Consider the following 20925-nt stretch of genomic DNA (forward strand, 5'->3'; position numbering starts at 1 on the left):
CCTCTCAGATGTGGCAAGTCCTCATCAACGCCCCTCCATTCATTACTTAAGAATTCAATCAATTAAACAAATTGTATCTGTACAGCCCATATTCGTCTCATAGGGCTTAACAAGGTGAGACATCCTCTGTCCTTAATCCTCAACAAGAGTGAGGACTAACTACCAAAAGAAAAACCTGTCTGTAAAAAAAAAAAAAGCTCTGTTATGTGTGTTCTCACATGTTTAGTCTCCAGCCCTGTTTGGAGCCTCTTAAGGAGGCTAACAGAACCAGGGCAAGATGTCCTCTGCTGTCGTGCTGAGTCTTTCAGCATTGTCATGTTGACTAGGTCATGGTCATTCTATCCCATAACAGGCCTGACATCTTCTAATTAGAGAGATGGAAGAAGGGAGGCGATGTGGACAGATGGATGTGGACGATTACTGTGCGACACAATGTCTGATTCACTGTTACATTTACTTAGAGCGGGAGGATGGAGGCAGATCTTTAATCAATATAAATGAAAATGTTGACGTTGGTATGATTTGTTTGTGGATTTTGTGACAGCTTAGAAATATTCAACGTTAAGTTAAGAGGGATGTAAATTTATTTAAAGTGGTTATGGCTCCAGATAAATGAGGCACCACTCCTGTGCTCTGGCTGACAGGTGAAGAGTCCACGGATTGTTTCCTCTGGCTGAATATAAACTTCCATTCTTCTCTGTGGCCATTAGAGGCTGTTCCTGGCACACCAGGTGTGCTGTGTCTTTTTCAAGGCCACATCCAGACAGAGGACAGCCACACAGCGGCCTGACTCACCCCGTGTGTCAATAACCGCAGGCGTCTCTCGCCTATTCTTAACACGTCTTCCCTCTTCTTGCCTATTTTCTATCTTCCTTCCATCATTAGGTCCGGTAATTGGTCCTTTTCCTGCCAGAAGCTGTCTCCCTCCACTCCAATCTGTCGCCTTCTCTTCTGTCTCCTGAAATCTGCTGTTTTAGTTCGGGATTATGAATTACATTTCCTTAGCTTTATCCCATGTGTGTCTGTATCAGGGCTTACTTGACCAAAACCCACTTGTGAGATGGACTAACAAGCTGTGATGCTGTGATGGGTCCCTGACCCAGCAGGATATATTTAGCAATGGGCACATGAGGAGAGGAAGGGTAGGGGGGGAAAGTAAGTGTTCTGAACTGACGCAAGCTGCACAATTGCATCCACAACTACACAACTCAGTTTGAATAAGGTTCAAATAAGCCTCACAACGGTGTTATAATGAAACCCTGTTTGTGCCTTTTCTATAACAAGTACATCTATGATACAAAGTTAGAAGTTAGAACTCAACAAAATTATATCGTTCTTCTAATGCCGTATGACGGTTACGTCATGTAATCCTTTACACGTACATTATTTCACTCATAAGCCAGTTCTGGTACACATAAACATATTATATATGCAGCATATTAAATAATTTTAACCTAATTATGAGACCAAACTTACTGGGATATGCTAATTCTGATATGACCAAAGCCTCAAGTGTTGAGACACAAATTTGAGGGAATCCTAACGCATATATTAGCCCACTGTCTCTAGATGAAGTGGGATATCACGTCAGGAAAGACCGACACGGAGAGAGGTCAAGCTTCTGCATTTTCTCAGTTACGGCAAAGTGCTAACCCATCTGATTGGTTGCCTGAAAAGAAAAGCCACACAAAGACAAACTGCTTCGAGACTCACTGTTTTAAGCTTAACGCCACAGGAATATGTTTGTTTCGATGTCAGAGGGTTGAAGCTGTAGCAGCCTCAAAGTCTCAAAATCGCCTGCTTGTGTGATACCCTCCTGGTGGCTTTGGGGTGTATTTCTGATTAAGAGTGACTGCTGCTGTTCTCATGTGGCTACAGGAGAGGAGCCGACAGCTGCTGATACACAACCTCCGGGACCCGCTCGAGTACAGCAGACAGCGTATCCACATTATTCTTTGAAAAGCTCTGTCTGAATACAACTTCGTTTTGATTTGCTGGCCAACAGTTCACTTCTCAATTAAAGACACTGACAGGATCCTTAGTAAAGAGGCACACATTGTTTTTGGACTGAAGACTTCTTATTTCAGTGCTCATTAAGTTTAAAGGGCAAGTTAATACATCCACAGGCAGGACACAGTTTTAAGATGTATTTTCTCCCTTTAATTTCATTTTGTTTCGTACAAGAAAGATAGTTGATTCATTGCCAATCCAAGGTTCAATTAAGTTCTTGATTAATTTGATATTTTGATAAGTCAATTCCTGTCAATGTAATGGAAGGGAGGGTTTCTGTATTCCATGCCTTTCAAGAGTATGTAGAACCCTCCTGAGCATATTAGGCTGAAACAGTGGGTACCAGTAGAGGAATAGCTCCTTTGTTTGTCCAGCACTGCTGCAGCTCACGAGGGGCAGAATGCAACACAAAAGCAAACTAACCTTTCTCAAGCTCGCAGCTCAGGAGACTTGAATTGTCAAACCAAGGCTGAAAAACTAACAGAATTACACTTTGCGTTCAGAGGAGTGACACAGTGAATAGTCGGAAACTACCCCATAAATTGCCTGGCTGTATTATTTAGTGTTCCCGCAAGATGTGGATGGATCCGCTTTATCTGTCTTTATGAAGTGTCAGGTATTTGACAGTGGCTGTAAAACGTAGAGGTGGTGGCTGTGTGTGTTTGGAAGTTAAAATGATTTGCAAAATTGACTCGTAGCAATAAAAGTGATGTTAAGGTCTGGAGGACTGACGGGCTGAATGGAGCTGTTGGAGACAATAAGTAGTGAAGATACCGTTCGTGGGGATTATAAATGTGATACTAGTGGTAATAAGTTGTAGTAGTCACCCTAGTAGTGGTTAGCAGTGTTCTTTGTGTTAGTATTAGTTGTGCTTGTGTTGTGAACCCGTTTGACTACATATTGCTGGTTGAATAGTTTTGTCCTTTTTTCTGCTGCTTATTAACCTTTTTTATTTTCAGAACCTCTCAACTGTTTTTTCTTCCTGTTAACTCCCAAGACTCTCATCTTCCCCAGTTCACCCGCTCTGTCTGTCTCTATCCCCCATTTCCCTGAAACGTCTCTGTCTGTTCTGTTGGATCTCCTATTCTAGTTCAATACCCAACCTCCCTTCACAATGACCCACGCGTGCTGCCCGAGCCTGTGGCCAGTCTGAGAGCCAGCCACTGCAGTCCAGTCTTTTACTTGCTGGACAATGGTAAGAGGAGGGAGGACTCAGGGATCTCAGCCTCTTCGTGGACGTCTGCTTGTGGCTTTTTTTTTATTATGGCAAAACGAGGGAGGGAGCTGGGATAATTGGGTTGTTTTTGGCCAGGTAGTTGGTTCAGTGTTGCACCTTGCATGCCAGCTCCGCTTCCACACTGTGAGCAACTCTATCAGAGAGACACCAGAAGTCCTTTCCTTCCCCGACACAAGCACAGAGGTAGGGACGTTTTAGTAATTTCAAATAAAACTGGTGGCTTTGAAAGAGCCGGGCTACGGCAGAATCTTTCATGGTCGTTGGGGATCAAGAGCAAAGCTGGTTTTTCACTTGGTTTCAGTAGGAATCATGAAAAACACACATATGTACATATGCAGCTGAAGTTACTGCCATTTAGTATATAATTTTATGTAATATTGATATAATTAACACAACCAACATGATATGAAATAAAAGATTGGAAAAGGGTTTTCGTCTTTAAAATACAGTAAAACATCACATTTTTCATAATTAGTCGATGTCGTCAGTGCCTTTCACCTAACAGATGCAATCTCACACCCTGATAGGTCAGCACAGATCAACCATCTAGCAGGTTGCTTGCAGTGTAAACAAGCCGACAGGGACTGGGTTTCTAGTGACTGACTGTCTGCTGCTGTTTCGTCAATGTCTTCCATGCTTTTGTGCAGACAACTGCTGGTGTTGTGTTGTCTCTCTGCCCCGGTTGCAGTGTGGGGGGGGGCAGACGTTGTGATGTGTGTTGTATGTGCCAGTTTGGGGATTTGACCTTGGATCCCTCACCATTCAGCAATGCTGCAAGGCAGGCGGGCTTAGAAAGAGGAAGGGGTTGTTTTCCTGCTGGGTACATCTGCTCTCTTGTGCTTCATTCTCTGTGATGTTAATCATCGGGCCTCCACTGGAACCACACATCTTTGTCACCCAAGGACAATATGCTACTTAACCAGGCTGTGGTGCTCAGATTGTCTCCAATTGTGTCTTTGTGATTGTGTGTCCATAAACCTGCAATCTCATCTTGTTGTCCTCGGCGCTAACATTCATCACTGTCTCATTTCTAACCGACTGCATGGTGGCCACTAAGTGACCAGCTGTGGTGCTGATAAAAATTACCTCGGCTTGCTGTGTACGTCAACATCAGTGTCGTGGCCTGATCAAATCCAAACATTAGGCCTTTTTTGGATCTCAGCACTCTATATGTTACTCTAATTTAGTTCATCAGCCTTTTCTACGGACCTCGGGGGCGGAGGGGCGTATTTTTGCCTCCTAATCCTGCAGTGTGTTTGATCTTCAAAGGTATTCTTGTCATCTTGCATATAACTTTAACCTGCCATGGCCTTGCACAGAGGAGAAAATGAGCAAACCAGAACAGCACATTCAAAAGAAATGTTTAAACACCATTTAACCACCAATCCTGCCTCAGTCCATCTTTAGCGTCATAAATCACCTTTAGAGGTGCCACCCACTGCCCAGCCAGGAAATAACGTTTTCATTTTGCCATTGTTTTCCTTTGCGAACGCTACTTGAACAAATCAGGAAGTAACATATGGAGTGTTGAGGTCACAAATGGATGTGTTACATATGTTCTACACAAATTAAAACTGTCCATGCACATAAATCGTAGTGATAATGTTATTATCAACACAGATTGGTGAAATCCTTCAGAACTATTGTTTCTCAACTGACCAGATATAAATGAGCATGTCGTCATTAAGACCCACGGTCATGAATCCTGGTACATGCAGTGGTTGGCTGCGTGTTCTTCATATTCACAATGAACATTTTATGAATTGTTAATTTGGCCACTGAGCTGTTAAACAGAGGAACCATCTGTTTGAGACTTGTTTATTATGAGAACATTTACTCTGTCACTGTAGCCCGAACACTGCACAGTTTATATCTTTGCAGCAGCATCTGCTCCCCATGGTTCATTATGAAGAAAACACACAAACACACGCTCACTCACACACACACACACACACACACTCTCACACACACACATGCACGCACACATGCACATCTCATCCATTATCTTCTTAGCAACACTAATCTGAAAAGCTTTACTTGTTCCTGGAAAAAAATGGAAACAGAAGTTCATTGATTGAGGAATTCAATTAGGGCACCATACCACCCTAATTTCCTCCTTTGTTATAAATGAAATATATCTTTCCTCAAAATGACCTTTGATACTGAGCTGACTACGTGGTCCTTCACAGCAAATAAGCTGCATAAATGGAATGAGCTGTATTACATTAAAATAGATTAAAAATAGTTTCATAATTTCCGCCAGTCGGCCCCGCATCCTCTGTGGCAGAAGGATTGAAACCTGAGACAACATTTATTTTGAAAGGAATTTTCACTGATTCCTTTGATGCATTTTCCAAATCCAAAACAAAATAAAATTGTTAAAATCCTAGACAAGGCAAATTCATGGTCATGCTGTTTTTCCATGTGGTCTTTTTATGGACCAGTCGCATGTGAATGCCATCCCGTGTCTTCCACAAAGAAACAATAAAGCATTGCCTTCTTTTCGAGAGGGGAAACTGAATCATGACATCTCAACTCTGACCTTTGCAGTTCTCCACTTACTGCAAAATACTTGCAAAATGTTTCAACAAGTTCTTTTGTTCCCTCCAGTGTCTGGTTTTTGACACCGTGTGGTGTCACACTGTTTGTCTGTGCTTCGGTGTCAGACATCCCAGGCCTTAGAAAACACAAAGCAGACCTATTTCAGTTTGTAAATGAATTTAATGTTCATCATAATTCAGAAATGTGTGCAGTGCCTGGAGTTTAACATCCAGGGTAAATTCAAGTGTCTTGTTGCAGCTCAACGAGACACTGCCCACAAGTTGTAAGAGAATAAATCCTGCACCGAGTGCCTGGATGATTCACTGGGCCATTTATTTCCCTGGGTGTTACTAATCTTGTAGATATAGCTGCCTCCACTGGCCTGGGACAACAATGGAGCATGCATTTTGAAATACGCCTGCTGTGTGCAACTGCACCGATTTGCATGTTCTGGTTGTATTTTCATTTGAATTCCATTTGAATTCCATTTAGTTTGGTTTGATTATTTTCTTCTTTTTGCACATTTTTTGGTTCATTCTTTGTCTTAGATTAGTACGAAGCCCCTGGAGTCCCAAAATATTATATTTTTTACATCTTGTGCGGACCAGATATTATCTTTTGGGAACTTGCTATCGAGAAAAATTCTCTTTTGGGACTTCAGGGGCTCCGTGGATTATTTTTTTATTTATTTTATTTTTATTTAAAAGGATTAACTGGTGCTTTGTTTCCTATTCTTTTGTTTCAGTAAAGGGGCCCGGCAGAAAGTTAAGTCTGCCAACAGATCTTAAGACTGATCTTGGTACGGTAGGCGAAAGCCAGCAGTTTTCATTTGATTTCTTTTGAATCATCGACTTTCTGCTTTTTTCACGTATTCTAGGCTTTTATGTAGCAGTAGTTGTTTTTGTTTTGTTTTCTTACTCCAACTTTCCTTTTTTCAGTTTACTTGTCACTCTCTCCTGTTCAAGCAGCCCATGAGACTGTCGGCCTGACTCGTTCGTCCATTGTGCCCCTTTAATGTATTTTGATTTCAATCTTCTGTATTCGTTCCGTCTACATTTTGCAAGTGTTTATAAAGGTGAATCTAAGCTCATGCCCATGTTTAAATCTGAGGCTTTCTATCGCTCTATCATGATTGGACCATCCTCTGATTTTACACAACCTTTTCCTCCATTGACAGCCTTGCTCTACAGTGATTTGATCACTCGCTCCTTCCTTCACTTTAACTGGATCATTTCTCTCTGAAACAGCCGTCTCTTCATTATGACTGGATCATCTGCATTACAGATACAGTGTGCCCCTCCCACCCCACCCCACTGTCCCATACATCAACTACATGAGTGCCACATATACATCACAACCTCAGGTTTCTCTTTTCTCTGCGTCTGCAGTGTCATACATGCTGTCCCCTCAAAAAAAAACTTCTGCTTCTTCTACACAAAATGTGCTGGTGCTTTCCTTTGACTCATTCAATAACCTTTTGGTGTGTGACAGTTAAAAAACTGTGTTTTTGTTTTATTTACATCTTTTATGAGCCAGGTAATAAAAAAAATGGAGAAGAACGAGTTTGTTTGCCTCATCTCACATTTAGTGTCGTCAACAAAGGAACATTTTAAGCTTCCTGTGAGATTAAAACAACAAAGTCTCAGTATTGTATTTTGTGTGTAAAATGGATAGAAATACATATAAATACTTATTTTTTATCATTAATCATACTTGATCTAATCTTTAATCTTTTCTCTTCAATAGGAATATGGTATTTTTTGGGTCGGATCTGTCTAATATTTGGAATATTACTTGGTGTATGTGCTAGCGTGCGTGTGTGAGTCGGTGTATGTGCAGTCTTGATGTATGTGGTAGTCCATGCGTTGGGTGATGTGTAGGAGGATACAGTGCCATTCTTTCTGCTATGTAGTTTCCTGCAGAACATTTCGTGGCAAAAGACTGAGTGGCCGCATCTCTGTTTGAAATTCAGAGTGAGAAAACATCAATACAGAGGCACAGCGGTGCCGTCATGCAGCTCTCGATCAGTCGGCCCGATACTAACCTCAGTTTTCAATTCCCCGCTTTGCCTCGGCTCGTCCTGCTGTGAAACTGCGTGTTGCACGCGGACTGGGTGGCACCCCGGAGCTTTTCATCTTCACTTTGAAACTGAGTCATTTGTGCATCAACCATGCAGGACAAGTTGAGAGAGGAGAGGTAATAATCCCAAAAATAAGTGAGAAGCTTTTTTTTTTTTTTTACTCGTCACTGAGAGGAAGTGACATTAAAAGTCTTTGTGGCGTTTGGTATCATGAAGCTGTAATTACCTGTCAGGGCAGCGTTTTCCTCACACGCCAACTGAACTGCAGGAAACAAAGAACCGCAAAGTGCAGCCACTCCTCATAGTGCTGCTTTCCTTTGTCTCATTGACAAGGTTTGACTCTAAAACCAAAGTAAGGACAAAGCTTCCACAGTCAGTCCCTGAGCGGAGGCCATGCAGAGCAACGATCCCAGAGTGCAACAACCGTTTCCTGTCAGCATCGGCTGTAACTGATCATGTAGCTTAACAACTTGAATTAAATTAAATTAATTTAAAAAACAGTATTATATTTATTGCAGTTTGTATAATCGGTCTTATTTATTTGAACTTCACTTTAGGCTTTTTGTCAAAGTTGTTAAATACTGTAAAGCTCCCGGTCATCTAAAGAAGGTTTTCACACAGGAGAAAAGAAACAAAATGGATCTGAAACAAGCCGGTTTTCTTGTGATTTTCATATCTCTCTCCTGGCCCAGACTGGATGACTCTGCACTACAATATGACACTCCACATTGTACCCACTTTCCTTTTCCCCCAGCATCTCTCTCTCCTTCCTGCTCATACTGATTTCCAACCGCTCTCCGACCTTTTGCAACTCACTCTTTCCTCCTTTCTCACCTTCCGCCATCTTCCTATTGACAATCTGATCTTCAACATCAGCTTGCTTCTCTGACACTGCAAAAATGTCCATCTTCATAGGTCATGTGATGTACTATTGTATTAAAGTAATAATTTAGCTTTTTTTAGATATAAATCGCCCCAATCGGACTGAGTGATATTTCCTTTAAGCTGATAAAACAGGATTATAAATAAGTAAAATGAGCAGTTTTCTCCCTTATTTAGTTAAAGCCGCTCATTATCAGACTAAGTGACCTGTGATGGTGGATTTTGCAGTCGTGGATTTGAATATGAATGAAAGTTTCTCTCTTTTCCTCTTTGTATTGTTTGCTAATGCTTTGCCGTTGTTACAGATCATGTAAATGGACATTGCACTAGCCCCACCTCCCAGCCCTGCTCGGCGGGGAAGCCTCGCGTCCCAATGGGTCCCGAGGGGCCACGGCTTACCCGCAGAGGCCCTGGCCGACCGCCCTTCCGCAAGGCCCAGTCTGCTGCTTGCATGGAGATCTCTTTGCCTGTGTCCCACACTGAAGGTGTGTGCTTGTCTTCCCCCCCCATCCCTAAACCTCTCTAACATGTTCTCCCTCCCAACAAGTGCATGCCTTCCTCTCACCCTGCGGTAAGTGGTTTAAGGCCTGATACATAGTTAACACAAGGCAAGCATATGCTAATGCAAGTCAGCAAAATTGAAAAACAATTTGAAACAGCATATTTTAACCATCATTTTAATCGCTAAATAAAATTTTTATTAAAGTCTGAGGTGAGGAAACATATAAATATAAAAATAAAAAATTAGCATCTTATTTTCTATTTCCCCACATGACCCCTGAGGTAATAATGACGGTTAAGCGAAATAATTAGTTGTTCAAATGAGTATATATAAAAAAGCCATTTTAAAGAAACGTTACCAGATGTTCTCTCTCAAAATGCACATCTAAAATACTTGTACCTCTTTAAGGCACGTCCTGGTGCCAGTGACTGTGTCTCAATTCAGGAGCTGCTTCTGTCACCTTCTGTGATGCAGAGGGGTCAGAATCTGTGACCTTTATTTTAGACGTCGGAGGCTGAAGGGTTTGGGAGCCACTGGTGTAGAGAGTTTAGAGTTTGGTGTCTTTTGGCAGTAAATAGGAGGGGCAGGGTTTGTTAAATGGTCAATTTAACAACAATTTTCAATCGGCAGTCACTAAACTCTGTAGAGGATGTGTGTGCCCACTGAGATAAGTGGAAATCAGGCAATAGGCGAATGTTGACAGTGAGAACCTGATGATCATAGCTGCTCTACATTTACACTAACAGCAGCTGCTTCCACATTAAACAGTGTGAGAGCCACTTTGCTACTTCAAACATATATATTTTCTGCAACTTGCATTAGCATCACCTTACAACATCGCAGCTCTTGCATGGTGACTCTTAACATGATTGCCTGTGTCGACTATGTCCCAGCCCTGAAGGTTGGTGCTATTTTCAAGTGTATTAACTGATTTGTTTTGACTTCTTCAATGCCTGTTTTTCTTTTTTAATCCTCTGCATCATAATTCTGCATGTATTTAACTCTAAAAGCAGCACTGAGGTGTTAGAAATTACCCCCATCCAGTTATATAGTGTGATGAGGTAACATTTTAGCCTCGTTTCTGTCATATTTCCTCCTCGACTCGTAAAGAGATTGTAGATGTTTTAGTCTTCTGATGAGTAACGGAGCTCACGTTAGGTTCGTGTAGTGTGGCCACACTGTCCGACTTCTCCTAACCCATAAAACGTTGAGCTAAGGGAGGCTTTTCATCACTTTTCTTTTAGTTCATGTCCTTCTGTGTGAGTACATACAGTTTCTTTGTATTGCAGGTGATCATGCAATTTTTTTCCCCCGACATTCAAAAGGCCCTTTTCAGCATGCACACACATAAAAGAGGTGATTAAGTAGTTAAAGATGACTGTTGGAGCACGATTCGCACTCTGGCATTTCTCATTGACAGATCTGACATTTCTTTTCTTTTGCCTCCATTTGAACTCGTTTTCTTCACACCCTGTCTTTGACTTGCACTGCCTGGAAATGGATTATGCCCGAGTGGCCACATCTCCCCATGATAAGTGTGGAGATTTGCGTGTGTGTGTGTTTTGAGTGTGAAAATATGTCCCTCTGTCTCTGTGTGTGATGCATAGGTATTCAGGGTTTATGTGGAGTCTGAAAAAGTCTTATATTCAATTCGTTTAAACCGCAAAACACTTTTCAATGACAGTGAAAATGGCAACAAATGAATGTGCTTTCAAGTAAAGACATAAAATGACTCTAGGCAGCGTCATTTTAAGATTTTGACCCGAGAACCGACACAGATTATGGCCTCTTGTCAGTAATGTGCAAGAACATTTAATCACACAGTATGAAATCTTGCACTTAGTCTGTCACTGTCAGGCCTCAGACATTGCTGCAAGACATCTATTGACATTGTAGCTGCAAATTTGTAGATTTCCTTTGTTTTGACAGTGGATGGAAATAAAAGTGGGGACGGCAGACAATGGCCAGTGACTGACAGACACACAATGATTGGCCAAACATTTAAATGCTCTAATGTGCAACATTTGGGATAGTAATCCACAGGCAGGAAATTGAGCTTCATGTCATCTTGTGAACAAATGTACGTCAGTCAAAGTCTTGTGATCCTCATATTTATCACAATCTACAGAGCTGTGTTTAGGACCTGGTGTACCACCAGTACTGCTTTTATATAATGCTCTGAAGGAGATTCCACTTCTGGAAAGCTCTGGCTGGAGAAGGTCACTCACACACTGTCCTGTGAGTATTTGCTTTTAGTCCAGGCTGTTTTGAGCTATAGAATTATAAAGGTTTTTAATCTGGGCCTTTTTTTCGATTATACAAATCTTAAATGGTTCTAAGAAACTGGTGTAGAATATTGATGCTAAAAATAATCCGGATAGGTGCACTGTTGCTTGTTGAGTCACAGATGACTATTTCACCAATACTGCAATTAGACCCCCTCTGCCATCTTCATCAGCCTCATTATACCACATTGACCTGGAACCAGGGGAGAAAAAAATGTTACATCAGCATAATCTGAATGTTTTATTAAAGCCACTGCCTGGGCTACAGCTGCAGAAGCAGCCACAACCAATGCAGACAATAGAAGACATTTATTTTCCAAAGTTTTAAGGCAATAGAACATTATCCTTAAAAACAGGTTGACAGACTTTTTAATTTATTAGGAAACCTTATATTAACCATAGGCTCTACCAACATAGTGTTACGGGATGCCTGCGTTTAGACATTCACTGAATCCATTGTCAGATATTAAACAATCTCTCTAATACTAAAGAAGAGTGTCACCATCTCTATAAGGACAACCCTCACCTCTGTGTGCCTGAGTGGTAGCATCTGTCCTCCTGCTCAAATGTGCTGAGGAAGCTTTGAGAGAGTGGCTCTGGCTTTGATCGATTTATAGTGGTCACCCGTTTCCAGAATGTCACATGGTATGAAACAATGGTAAATTGTCTTGCCTTCTTAGTCCATGATATGGTATTGGACCCAATTAAACTGCTCCTTATATCAAAACCATCTTTGACCTTTCCCAACCTTTTGTGTCAAATGTCTGATTCACAAACAGCGTGGGAGGAAATCATTTGAAAAAATCAAGAATAGCCACTATCTGCACAAGCTTTAATGTGCTTCTATTCATTCATTTCATTTCTCAGCAGACCGATGCATATTCACTGACTGGCGCCTCCCTTGGGCTCTGTTGTTTATCAGTTGCACTGGGTTACCACAGTGAAGAGCCAGCAGGATCACTGGAATAATTAAAGGTCAACAAGCAGTGCGAGAGGTGAGGCCGATGGTAATGAGGCCTGCATTCCAGGAGAGGAGACAGAGGAGGGAAATGGCAGGGGAAGCGAAACTGAATATACAGTATCCACGTCACTCCCTCCTCTATTGGTTTGGCTGCACACCGATTAAATATTGAAGATGTTATGGTATGATAACATTAGATTCACCTGTGGACATGGTAATAAAGTGGTAGTTGAAGAACAGGAACATCTGTAAGATAGTGTTTGTGTAAGTTAAGAAAGGAGTGTAGCCTTTGATTTAAATATACTCACAAACAATATGATAGGTAATGGTTTCTCATGATATAACGATTCACAGGTAAAAGAGGGAGAACTCAAATATATTTGTCTGTGCTCTGCAGTTTTAAGGTGACTCAGTAACTACCTGGCCAGATGCTGAAGAGGCTTTCAAAGGATGTTCTGTTCTGCACCTCCGCACACCCACGACCGAAACAAAACAAAAAAACTGAAACCACACACCTGATATTGTGATGTAAGAAGTCCCTGTTGAATCGCTGCATTCAACAACTTGAGCAGCTTGTTTTCTTAGATCAAAAATGTGTCAGTTCCCAATTAAATGCACAATTAACACAAAATGGGGCACAATTCTCTATTCACAGTCATTGGTGGTACATAGATATGACCAGGCGTTCAGTAGCAGTCTCCATGTGTCCGTGTCCCTGTCTCTCCAAAGTGTGTGGATGTATGTGCATGTACCACAGCATAAACCTGGCACATTGTCCGTCTCTTCCTATCACCCTCTGACACTGCCTCACCTGGCTCTCTAGCTCCCTGTGAAGCAGCCCCCACCCCAGGGGGCCCTGTGTCCTGCCAGTGTACCACTCTGCCTGACTTTCATTAGCCAGCCCCCCCCACAGGCTCTGTCACACAGCGTAAACGCACCCCAGTGACACACACGGCAAAAGCTGAGTCGTTGCTACCGAGACTCACGGAAGAAGGCTATTTCGTCTGTGTGTCTGCCGGCAGCATGTTCTCACGATACCAGAGTTTACCACTAAAACCATGTGAATGTATTGATGCTGATCTGATTCTGTGTTAAACGAGAAACACGTGTTTATCTTAGTTTTCATGTCCCTTTTGTGTTAATTTGATTTTTCTTTTTCCCTATTGTTGGTTGTCTTGCTACAGCTCTGTGCGTTATCCCTGGTCCCCATGTGGGACTGCCAGCGTTGAGCAGACGGTGTTGCGATGGTGTTTAGTGAGACGATGTTTTTCTTTTGTGTAAAGGTTGTGTGGCCACACGAAACGTAGCCTCTTTTTCAGTCACTCTCTCTTTCTGTCTCTGTTAATATTTCAAGGAATCTCTCAGCTCACACTCAGCTGCATCTTTCTCTCTTCCCCTTTCTTTCATCCTCTGGTACTGCTGTCCATCATGTCTGGTTCTTGGCTGGGTGGCTGTGTGTGCGCACCCATGCGCGTGTGTGTGTGTGTGTGTGTGTTGATTTCTCTGGGTCTGGGCGATTGTGGTTTGTCCGACGGGTTTCATGTTGTGGTGGGGGGTGAATAGGTTATGCATCGAGGAGGGCGATGCTACAGCAGTTGCACGGAGTCTCTATGTACTCCCACGACGAGCACCACAGCTCCAGCGCCTACTGCTGGAATGAGAGAGGTAAGGGGGCCTCGGCCACAAACCCATCAACCGCTGTCCTGCTGACTGCTACACGTTTGTCCGTCCCTCCCGTCGGTCAGTATGTCCTTCCCTCCGTCAGCAAGTACGTCCGTCCCGTGGCCCTGTCCTGTCTGAAACACGCCTAGAAGTGCTCTCGTCCTGAGTTGTAGGGGCGGCTCTGATGCCATCTTTATACAGCAGCAGTCAGTGTATAGTGTATGTTTTGCAGTCAGCTTACTTTTTTGGCACACAGCAGTTGTTGTTACATAAACTCTGCTTGCCGGGGAAGGCAGTACTCCACGTTGCCTGGCTTTGAATTATTCAGAAGAGCAGCGATACAGAAATACTTCTATGATGGAGTTTTAAAGTACACAATGGTGGACGTGAATGGGCTGCACTAAAATAGAGCTAAAGACGTTTTCTGGGTTTCGTGCAGTGTGTGCATTCCCCTGCGTGTGTGTGTGTGTGTGTGTGTGAGTCTGTCTGTCAGTGTGTGTATCATCAGGCCACTGAACAGTGAGTAGAACCAGCAGTTTCAATTAGAGACAACAGAAGTGTTTGTGTGTGCACAGGCGTGTGATGTGAAAATCAGGTCTCCGTCTTGTCGTACCCTCGTAATGTTTGATCACGTCCCTTCTCCGTGTGTCACCTCTCGTTGGCATTTCCCTGTTTGTTCCGGTGTTTTACACGACACACGGAGGAGTTCTTGTCTGTTGCACTCCTTGTCACTCTCTCTCCTCACACGCAGAATACCCTTTTCTAATTAACTTGTCATCCCCTCATATCACCTCTCCGTCTTCCTCGTCCATCTCGTTGTTGCCATAAATCTCTATTTTCTCTTTCTTCTGTCCTCTCTTTCCCTTCCTTCTCTCTTCACCGCTTCATGTCATGTTTCCTCCTGTGGTCCGTGTTTCGCCGGCAGCTGCGGAGAGTCGTGAAAACTCCTTCAGCCGCTCGCGCAGCTCCAGCGTGTCCAGCATCGACCGGGACACCAAGGAGGCAATCACCACGCTGCAGTTCGGAGAGTCCTACGGGCGCAAGAGTGATGCCCTGCCGACCCCGTGTCTGTGGGTGGGCACCAGCCTGGGCGTGGTCGTGCTCATCCCGATGTCCCTTCCCACTGACCAGGAGGAGAGGATGGAGGAGGCGGTCACCATCGGCCCCTGTGGTAAGTACCAGGGTTTCATCAGAGGTGTCATGTACCTTACTCAGGTTCTTAGTAAATGTAGTTGTGCAGTTTTCTTGCACCAACAGGGATCAGTACTTTTCTGGTGTGCACTGGTGTTTTAGTTGTCAGCATTAGATTCTCACATTTTGACCACACCTAAGAAACCGAGTCAAAGTGACTTATGTTTTGGACCTTACTTGATAGATTGAAAATATTAGTCAATGTTAACTGTACTCAGTAAAAATGCATCCTGGATTTGATTGGTTTTCAATCCTCTAGTGTTGCCATCAAACAGCGAATAGAACAGCACCAAACCAACATGTTCCCAGTGCAGTAATAAGCCTTTAGTATTCTCCTTGTTTCCCCTCATGTGATGTGGATGAGTTCTTCAGAAATAATAAAATGGTGTACTAAAAAACCCACAAGACTCTGATCTGAAGTAAAACACCGGCTCCCATTTCAACACCACTTGTATGTTTGACACAACACATCCACTCAGACAAATGAGACATCTCAGTGTTGATGCAAAACAAGGCTTTTAGAATAAGAGCAGGCAATTTGCTCAGGAATGAAATGTGCTGCTTCGCCGTGCGAGCAGCACTCGAAGGCTCAACTCTCCCCGGGTCCCGCTCAGACTAGAAAGCGTCTCAAACGGTATTAGTCCCAATTAGAGGGGGAGTTTGTTGTCATGGAGAAACTCTTGACGGGCATTTGTCATGCATGGTCTCACATTGACTAAACTCTGCACTCAAGAGCAAGGATGGATTTTTGCAGCTCCGACGTGTTCGCACTCCGACTAAACAAAACTGAGCCAGTGAATTAACACATCAGCGGTCCAGGAGCCCCGCTGCGTGAGGGAAAAGGTCTCTCGTCTCAGGGTATAAACATCAATTGAACCAAAAAATCCAGGCCCTTTGAAGCAGCAGCTGTTCTCTGGAGACTGAGCGAGCAAGAAGCAAGCTTTTTACTGGAAGGTCATAGATCCTGAAAAACTGGCGAGCTGAGAAGGGAGGATTGTTGAGCTCAGTCTGTGCTGCTGGGGATTTCCTCTGGAGAGAGTGAATCTTCTCCAACGCAACAAATTATGTGTTGTTAGAATAATATCGGCACACTCTAGTGTTATGTGAAAGTAATGGATTACTATGGAGACAAAAGTAGAAAACAAGTACTGGGACAACAAATTTTGTATTTAACTTGCATCGTTTATGCAAAGTGACGTTACCAATGTTATTCTAATAATGATATTAATAACTTTATTTATATAGCACCTTTGAACAGCCATTACAAAGAGCACAAATAAAAGCAAGAAAACAAAACAAGCCAAGAAGCAAAAGCACTTTCATTTAAAAAGACAGCAAATTTTATAATACAAAATCTAAGAAAGCAGATAACATAATACAACAAAATTTAAAAGAAAAAATTGATCAAATATACATAAGTAAAAGCAAGAAAAAACATCCAAGTCAAATCCATTCTTTAAAAGTGACTCGAGGTTTGGAATAGTCAAGTTTATAATACATACTCATTATTCTCAGCATTATGAGTATTATGCTCTGAAGTTCAGACACTAGGTTGCTATGGAATTAAGTGACCTTTCATTAGCATCCTGGACTTATATGTGAGAGTTGTCTGCTGTGGCTTTGGACACTTTGGTCTCATGCAAACCCATGTTTCATGTTTTCCTCTCGTCTCGTCTCCAACACTCTCAGGAACGGTCCTGATGCTGAAGGGCTCAGTGCTGCGCTTTGGCTTCTTGGACTGCATGGGGGCGGTCATCCAGAGCCCTTACGAGGCCTGGCGGGACCCCAACGCCCCCGAGGACCCCGACCGACCGCGGAGGCGCAAGCTGGTCAACTTTTCCCCGTCGTCGTCCCAGGACGCCTGCGGGGACGGACATCTGGCCGTGGTGTGCTCCGAGAGGCAGGCCAAAGTGTTCCTGATGCCCTCACAGTCCTGCCTCTTCGTCCACAACATCACAGAGTCGTCGTTTGTGCTGCGCGCCGACGTGGTGTCGGCGTGTAACAGCGTGTGCCTCGCCTGCTTCTGTGCCAACGGTCACGTCATGACACTCAGGTACAAAGACAGCTGCCACAGTGTGAGAATACTGAAGGGGTCTGAAAACAGGAAAGCCCTGAATCAGTGCCACTATTTTTCGCACATTATCAGATTTGTGTTGCATCCTGATATTTGATTCATTTAGATTTGATAATCATAACTATTACATTTCTGTTATCGTGCTGTCTACATTTAGCTGTGCGAGTGGTTCACTGTGCAGACTAGAGTTTTTATTACACGCATGTTCCTGCAGGTTTTCTTACTGGTCTCTTTCTTCTTGCCTAGTCTCCCCAGTCTAAGACCGCTGATGGATGTCAACTACCTGCCTCTGACAGACATGCGCATCGCAAGAACCTTTTGCTTCACCAACGGGGGGCAGGCTCTCTATCTCAGCTCCCCGACAGAGATCCAGAGAATTACTTACAGCCAGGAGATATGTGACAACCTGCAGGTCAGCACTGCAGTTGGTGTGTGTGTGTGTGTGGGTTTGAGTGTGTATTTGTGTCTGTGCTGTTTCTATGACATGCAACATCTCAGATTTTAGTGTTATTAAAGACATTATGTACAGATAGAGTGTGTGGGCATCCACTTTGACAATTTGTGTCATCTCACTTTGTGGTTCTGAGTTCAGAAAAGTGTTTGTGCAGTTATTAAGCAGACGCCTTTGTCCCCACTGTTTATAAAGCCCAGAGCTGACAGCAGCTATTGAAGAGAAATGTCACACTTGTCATATGTGGTCTGAAGTACCGTGTGTGTGTGTGTTTGTGTGTGTGTGTGTGTGTGTGTGTGTGTGTGTGTGTGTGTGTGTGTGTGTGTGTGTGTGTGTGTGTGTGTGTGTGTGTGTGTGTGTGTGTGTGTGTGTGTGTGTGTGTGTGTGTGTGTGTGTGTATATAAACCCGATCACATTCCTAGAGGTGTTTATTCTCAACAACCATCACTGCACTCTCACTAATGATAACATATGTCAGTGGAGCTGTGAAAATGATGCTGTGCTGCAATACTGCCACCTGCAGGCAAACAGTGGTTGGTTACTCACATTATGGTCTAGTTCTCACTGTCAATGTACAGTAAGAACAACATTATTATACATATATATATAGATATAGATCAACAAATGTTGGGGCTATGTCCCTGGTGCACAACTGGAAATGATTTTTTGATAAAAAACTATCAATTGCTGAGAATTCTTCGATTTTGTTCATGTCCATTATTTGCAGGAAATGCTCGGAGAGCTGTTTACACCAATAGAAACGCCGGAGGCCCAGAACAGAGGCTTCCTGAAGGGCTTCTTTGGAGGAAACGCCAACACCTTCGACAGAGAGGAGCTCTGTGCGTTTATTTCCTGTTTCTATTTTTCTCATTGTAAAGTGCTTAATTTCCGTGTGTGCTAATTCATCCAGAAAATAAGTCTCAACTTTTCAAGGGTTAACTCTGTAATTATCTGAGGGTTATGTGAATGTGCTTTACATTTCACCATCGCTTTTCTCTCTTTATTTTGTTACCTGGTGTTGTTGACAGTCGGTGAGGCAGCATCTGGGAAGGCGTCCCGCAGTCTGGCGCAGCACATCCCTGGCCAGGGGGGGATGGAGGGCATGAAGGCGGCAGCGGGGGGAGTCGTGGGGGATCTGGCTCGGGCCCGTATCGCTCTGGATGAAAGAGGACAGAGACTGGGGGAGCTGGAGGACCGAACCGCTCTCATGATGTCCAGTGCAGAGGGCTTCTCCAAACACGCTCATGAGGTGAACACTTTTATGGTAGTAATTCATAGACAAAATATTTATGATCTTCAAATTTGATATTAATCTTGGTCTGAATATGTGTTTATGAATACTGAAGCTTGATAAGGATACAAGTTTTAGGATAATTTTCTCAATTACGCTCATTTTTTAATCAGTTTTAAATCGTTTCATTAATAATCATTGGTTAATGCCTCAAAACCTAAATGATCGTGACAGTTCACCATTACAGTCTCTTTCATTTACTCCTCCACTGATGTTTGTTTGTTTCAGAAACAGACAAGGTTTTGTTTATTCTTCATCCCGCAAACCTTTTCCTTTTTGTCTTTTCACAGCTGATGCTTAAGTGCAAGGACAAGAAGTGGTACCAGTTCTAACAGCAGCAGGACAGAGGGCGGAGCTGCCCTGAGACTGCTGAGAGCTTTATGCCGGGACAGGGACTTTCCCTCTGCAGATGGGAGCAATCAAAAAGAGAGACTCAAGAGTGACTTTGTCTTTACGGCTTGTGGACTGGCTATGTTGGCGGCACTGTCACCTTGTTGAATGACCGGGACGGGCTAGTTCCTGAGTTCCTTGTCTAGACACGCTGTGATGGGGATAGAAAGACGGTGGCGACATTTAACGGAATGAAGAAAGTGGGAATATCCGGCAAAGCGTGTGTGTGTGTGTGTGTGTGTGTGTGTGTGTGTGTGTGTGTGTGTGTGCGTGTGCGTGTGCGTGTGTATGGTTGGATTTTCTGGACCTCACTGTGTAGATACTCAAAAGTTACGAAACCAACAACAAATGCATGAAACAAAAATGGATGACTATTAAAAATATCCAACTGCCATATTAAAAAGCAGCATGCTACTTTAACAGGAGATACAAAAAAAGTTTTATTTAATAATATAAGCCAACAACAGAAACTATAAAAAACTTTATATTTTTTGAAATACTGACAAAAAAAAAATATATATATATATATATAAAAAGGGAAATGTATACCTGCATTGCTATTAAGCCAAAAGTTGTGTTCCTTTCCCTTTAATTATTTTTCCTCTTTGGTTCATTTTAATTTTATGTTCTCAGTTTCAGCAAATATTACTTGACACAATGTAGATGCACATACTAAGCTTTCTCTACACACGATTAGCATAGCGCTACAACTTTGTTATAACCAATTACTCTGGGCTGCACAGTGCAAACACGAATCAGTAGTATTTACACTTAACTGCGCACTGTCTGATCACACACATTTAATTTCACTTTATGGCTGCTGCTACATAATAAAAGCATTAATCGATAATGACGAATATATCGCTCCCCAACTATAATTGTATGAAAAGAGCAGAGAGCAGATTGATATGAGGCGTACGCGACGGCTGAAAGACAGTTAACCTGTATTCTGGACACAGTGTGTTTATATCTATACCAACATATGTACTATTCACGTGCCATAAGAAAAAAAAAACAAGATGGGTGAATCTCCTTACTGTAAACAAACAAAGAGCTAAAGACTAGTGAGTATTCAACATGTGTTTCCTGTTGATCAGAGCGGATGAGAGAAAGTTCTTGGCCATAAGGGCATTTATCAGAGTCCTTTTTCCTTTGTGAAAAAAACAATTCTAAATATATATATATATGAGGGTGTTTTTTTATTATTTCTTGGGTTGTCAATCGTTCGCCATTTGAGTCATTAGCTGCCTTCGACGGGTGTTCAAGTTTAGTGAGCCATTAGGTTGTGTGTGTGAGTGTGTGTGTGTGTGTGTGTAACAGTGAGAAAGAGCGCCAACAAGTGTTCAAGCAGACTCTTTCTCTGCCAAA

The 20925-nt window shown here is 42.8% G+C and overlaps 1 protein-coding gene across 4 annotated transcripts in view; it reads left to right on the forward strand.

Annotated features, from left to right (window-relative positions):
• Positions 1 to 19825, forward strand: part of stxbp5l (syntaxin binding protein 5L) — a 114311-nt gene extending 94486 nt beyond the window's left edge. For 2 of the 4 annotated variants that reach the window (XM_053439366.1, XM_053439367.1), the window contains 7 exons: positions 9056 to 9237; positions 15094 to 15331; positions 17041 to 17404; positions 17672 to 17837; positions 18604 to 18715; positions 18905 to 19125; positions 19458 to 19825. In XM_053439366.1, coding sequence (XP_053295341.1) covers positions 9056 to 9237; positions 15094 to 15331; positions 17041 to 17404; positions 17672 to 17837; positions 18604 to 18715; positions 18905 to 19125; positions 19458 to 19499 — 1325 coding nt within the window. In that variant the 3' untranslated portion in view covers positions 19500 to 19825. Of the gene's footprint in view, positions 1 to 1222; positions 1244 to 4568; positions 4590 to 6518; positions 6588 to 9055; positions 9238 to 14715; positions 14720 to 15093; positions 15332 to 17040; positions 17405 to 17671; positions 17838 to 18603; positions 18716 to 18904; positions 19126 to 19457 lie in introns of all 4 variants that reach the window. The other 2 variants (XM_053439368.1, XM_053439369.1) reach the window with 2 other exon arrangements.
• The last annotated feature ends 1100 nt before the right edge of the window (positions 19826 to 20925 follow it).

This window comes from Pleuronectes platessa, chromosome 14, assembly GCF_947347685.1.
Source record: "Pleuronectes platessa chromosome 14, fPlePla1.1, whole genome shotgun sequence".
NCBI classification, from domain to species: Eukaryota; Metazoa; Chordata; class Actinopteri; order Pleuronectiformes; family Pleuronectidae; genus Pleuronectes; species Pleuronectes platessa.